Source organism: Chenopodium album, chromosome 19 (assembly GCF_948465745.1).
Source record: "Chenopodium album chromosome 19, dcCheAlbu1.1, whole genome shotgun sequence".
Classification (NCBI taxonomy): domain Eukaryota; kingdom Viridiplantae; phylum Streptophyta; class Magnoliopsida; order Caryophyllales; family Amaranthaceae; genus Chenopodium; species Chenopodium album.
In genome coordinates, this window is record NC_137852.1 from 26,036,249 (window position 1) to 26,041,325 (window position 5,077).

Genomic DNA, 5,077 nt, shown 5'->3' on the forward strand with positions numbered 1-5,077 from the left:
AGTATTCCTATTCCACTTAGGTTACTTGGAGCTAAAGGCTAGGGATTTTTCCTAGTCCTATTAGGTTTCTAATACTTAGTTTAAGTCTATAAATAATCATGTAATTCGTGAGTTTTGAGAGATATATACAGATTATTAGTCAGATTTATTTCTTAAGTTGCATACTTGAGTTTTTTTTGTTGATTGCGATCAATTGCTGTTTTGCTTGTCTTAGTTAAGACATTCGTTTGGATTGATTAATTAGGTGGATTCTTAATTGATTAATCTTAGTTTTTTGTTTAATTCTTGGTGGATTTCCTGTATAGAATTAGACTCAAACATATCCCTTGTGTTTGTTGATTTTCGGATCAATAATTCACATCAGCAGCCAGGCACCTCTCTTATGCAGGAAGACTTCAGCTGATAAAAAGTGTGCTTTTTGGTATACAAGCTTATTGGTCTCAGATTTTTATTTTACCAAAAAAGATTTTGAGAGAAATGGAATCAAGATTTAGATGTTTTCTTTGGACTGGGAAGTCTAATCCTAGTAAGAAAGCTCTGGTCTCTTGGAATTTTTTATGCTTACCTAAGACTTGTGGAGGTTGGAACCTTACCTCTCTTGAAGATTGGAATAAAGCAGCAATCACCAAAGTCCTTTGGGATATTGCTCATAAGTCAGATAACCTATGGGTAAAATGGGTTCATATTTATTATTTCAGTCACAAAGATTTTTGGTCTTCTCCTGTTCCTAAGAAATGTTCATGGGTGTTAAAGAAGATTATGAATTGCACAGTTCTGGTGGATAATGTTGGTGGCTGGTCTAGCATTACAGTTAATGGTAAAATGAGCATTAGGCAGCTCTACATTCAGATCAGACCTCAAGCTGTGAAAGTGCCTTGGAAGAGGATAATATGCAATAATAGAGCTTCTCCTAAGAGTTTGTTTATTACTTGGCTGACTATGTGGAACAGGCTTGTTACTAAAGATAGGCTTGCTACCTGGAGTATAGTCTGTGACCCTTTGTGTTTTTTCTGCTCTGATGCTGCAGAAAATGTTTCTCATCTTTTCTTTGAATGTTCTTATTCTGCTAGTATTTGGAACAGGATTCTGCAACTTCTTGGTTTTTCCAGAATTGGACAGAAGTTTGACTCTGAAGTCCAGTGGGTGCTGCAGCAAGGTAGAAGAGCTACTGCTAAAGGAAGGTTGCTGCTTATGTGTTTTACAGAGACTATTCATTGCATCTGGGTACAGAGAAATACCTTGATGTTCACTGGAGATTACAAGCCTGCAGATACTGCTCTTAAGGATATTATCTTTACTGTAGCTTGTAGGTGTATTGATTCTGATAGGAAATATTTGTATTGCTAATACTCTGGCAGCTGGTTGTTTTGTAAAACTGTTTTAGGTTTTGTGTCTGTTCCTGGTTTTCAGAGCCCTTCCTAGAAGGTAGCTGGAAATCTGAGTTCAGGTTGTTCTAGGCTCTTCCTAGAACCCTTCCTAGAAGGTGGCTAGGTTGAACCTAGAACTGGTTTGGTGTGGGGTTTGCCTGTTTTCAGGTCTTGTGGTGTTCTGGTGGTAGTTATAACTTAGCTCCTGTAAGTTGTAACTTTCTCTCTTTGGTAATAAAATCTTTATTTACCAAAAAAAAGTCAAATGCATTCAACAAAGCTAATTGAGTCAAATGAAAGTCAAACACTTTCAACAAAGCTTTTAGAATCAAATGAAAGTCAAATACATTAAAATAAGCTTTTTGATCAAATGAAAGTCAATTGCATTCCAAAATGCTAATTGAGTCAAATGAAAGTCAAACACTTTCAACAAAGCTTTTAGAATCAAATGAAAGTCAAATACATTCAAACAAAGCTTTTTGAATCAAACGAATGTCAATTGTATTCCACAATGCTAATTGAGTCAAAAGAAAGTCAAACACATTCAAACAAAGCTTTTTGAATCAAATGAATGTTAAATGCATTCAACAAAGCTAATTGAGTCAAATGAAAGTCAAACACTTTCAACAAAGCTTTTAGAATAAAATGAAAGTCAAATACATTCAAACAAAGCTTTTTGAATCAAACGAATGTCAATTGTATTCCACAATGCTAATTGAGTCAAAAGAAAGTCAAACACATTCAAACAAAGCTTTTTGAATCAAATGAAAGTCAAATGCATTCAACAAAGCTAATTGAGTCAAATGAAAATCAAACACTTTCAACAAAGCTAATTGAGTCAAATGAAAGTCAAACACATTCAAACAAAGCTTTTTGAATCAAATGAAAGTCAAATGCATTCAACAAAGCTAATTGAGTCAAATGAAAGTCAAACACTTTCAACAAAGCTTTTAGAAACAATTGAAAGTCAAACACATTCAAACAAAGCTTTTTGAATCAAATGAAAATCAAATGAATTCCACAAAGCTAATTGAGTGAAAATGAAAGTCAAACACTTTCAACAAAGATTTTAGAATCAAGTGAAATTGAAACACATTCAAACAAAGCTTTTTGAATCAAATGAAAATCAAATGAATTCAACAAAGCTAATTGAGTCAAATGAAAGTCAAACACTTTCATCAAAGCTTTTAGAATCAAATTAAAGTCAAATACATTCAAACAAAGCTTTTTGAATCAAATGAAAGTCACTTGCATTCCACAATGCTAATAGAGTCAAATGAAAGTCAAACACATTCAACGAAGCTAATTGAGTCAAAAGAAAGTCAAACACATTCAAACAAAGCTTTTTGAATCAAATGAAAGTCAAATGCATTCAACAAAGCTAATTGAATCAAATGAAAGTCAAACACTTTCAACAAAGCTAATTGAGTCAAATGAAAGTTAAGCACATTCAAACAAAGCTTTTTGATTCAAATGAAAGTCAAATGCATGTCGTTTACTACCCTTTCCCCTAGCCAAACTAAATTTGTAAACACCTAACCAACCTTATATGAATATAGGGTAAGTTAAGGGTCGATCCCAAGGGAATGCAATGATGAAAACTAAAGTCTAAGTCAAGCTACCTCGGAGTCGAAAATGAGATATCGGTTGGTACTAAATGAACTAGATCAAAGGTCTAAACACTAGGGATATGGGTTCCACATGCAAAACCAATGATAATGCTAGATTAAAACTCAATCAATTAGTTCAAGTATTGCAATAGACAAACAATAGTAGCAATCAAGAGAGTTCAAATACTATCTCCTATAGGCCAATCTAGTGGTCACTATGAAAGGCAAACCAAGAAGAATCATAAACAAACTCAATCAATTAGAGCAACTTTTAAATCAATTGGTCATTTCATTAAGAGTTGCAATGCAATCTAGATTAATCTTATAGGGTGATCAATCCTAATCTAATCAATCTCATGCAAAACCATGTCAACCAAATTAATTGCAACAAATCAACCAATCAAGAGCATCAACTAGCATTTCCATTAATCAAACATGCTTCCCCCTTTCCCTAGCAACTAATCTACTCACTAATCATGATGAAATTCAAGAACAAATAACTAGACATTGCATTGATCATCATTCTATATCAAAATCTAATAGAAATCAAAGTATTCAATATTATCACAACTCAATTCCAAGCACTAGTAGAAAAATACAAAAAAACAACGCTCTATGGCCACCGGTTTTTGAAAACCGGTGGCTTAAAAAATGGGCGGGTTAGGCTAATTCACATTGCCACCGGTTCAAACCGAACCGGTGGCCTTTATTATTTATGCCACCGGTTTGAACCCGTGGCAATTAGCAAGTTAAAAAAAAAAAAAAAAAACAAAAACCCTCCCTTAAATACCCCAAACCCTACCTCACACTCTCAGCCGTCCCTCTCCTCTTTCTCTCTCCTGCTCCCCCTCTCTTCTTTCTCTTTCTCTTTCATTTCTCTTTCTCTTTCACTCTCAGCCGATCCACCTTCTCTTTCTCATCTAATCTCCTCCTTCTCTTTCCTTCTCTTTCGATCTCCTCCTTCTCATCTCCTTCTCTTCTCATCTCCTTCGTCTCCTTCTCCCTCTTCTCCTTCGATCTCTTCTTCTCCTTCGATCTCCTCTTTGAGTTCGTGCACCATCATCAAGACCACAACGAAGACATGCACAACGAAGACATGCACGAGGTTTGTTTTTGATTTTTGATTCTTGGTTTTTGATTTTAAATTCTGGGTTTTTGTTTTTTGATTCTGGGTTTTTGTTTAATCAATTAATTCTGGGTTTTTACTCAATTTTAATCAATTAATTCTGGGTTTGTGTTTTGGGTATTTGTTTCATTACTAGTTATTGATTTTTTTGGGTTAATTAGTCGATTTTGGATTATTTTTTTTAGTGTTTTCGTCGATTTAAATCGATTTTTAATTGATTTTAATCGATTCTAAGTGGATCTCCTTTTGGGTCCTATTCGATTTAATTCTGGGTTTTTTCATTTTTTTTTTTTAGTTCGTGAAAATCAGTTTATTTTTTTTTGTGTTCGATTTAATTCTCATTTTGTTTTTAGTTCTCGTTTTGCAAATCATTTTGATTTTTTTTTAGTTCGATTTAACTCTCGGGTTTTCACTAATTCCTAGGATTTTTGTTTAATTTTTTTCTGGTTTTTTTTTTTTTTTTTCTGGGTTTTAGTTTTCTGGGTTAATTTTCTGGGTTTTGTTTATATTTTGTGTGTTTTTTCTGGGTTTATTTAACCTATTTAAATCAATTTATGGGTTTTTTTTTGTTCTCAGCTTATACAGTTGTTTTTATCTGTTTTTCGCATCTTATTTTTTTTATTTAATCGAATTTTTTTTTGATGCAGGTGTATTGATTTGGATGTAGATGTTAAATCGAAGAAAAAAGATGCAGGATTATTGATTTAGGTGTTATATGGTTGTTTTTTAATTTTAATGTTGTAATTTTTTTTGGTTTTTATTGTAAATTTGTTTTTTTGGTTTTGAATGTTGGAATTTTAGTTTTGTGTAATTTGATTAATTTAGTTGTAGTTATTAATTTGGTTTTATCACTCTTAAAAAGTGTACAATTATTAGATACTATGAATATATATGTGTTTTTACATATAATTTACATATATGTATAATTTCTGCTACAATTGAAGTGAAATAAATGAAAAAAAAAAATTTTTTTT

At 32.6% G+C, this 5,077-nt stretch overlaps 1 protein-coding gene across 1 annotated transcript; it reads left to right on the forward strand.

The window, feature by feature from the left end:
- The first annotated feature begins 477 nt into the window (after positions 1 to 477).
- On the forward strand, positions 478 to 4,811 carry LOC145594211 (uncharacterized). Its single transcript, XM_081650546.1, has 3 exons — positions 478 to 1,337; positions 1,385 to 1,447; positions 4,751 to 4,811. The coding sequence occupies exons 1-3, from the start codon at positions 478 to 480 to the stop codon at positions 4,809 to 4,811; spliced, it is 984 nt and encodes a 327-aa protein (XP_081506672.1).
- The last annotated feature ends 266 nt before the right edge of the window (positions 4,812 to 5,077 follow it).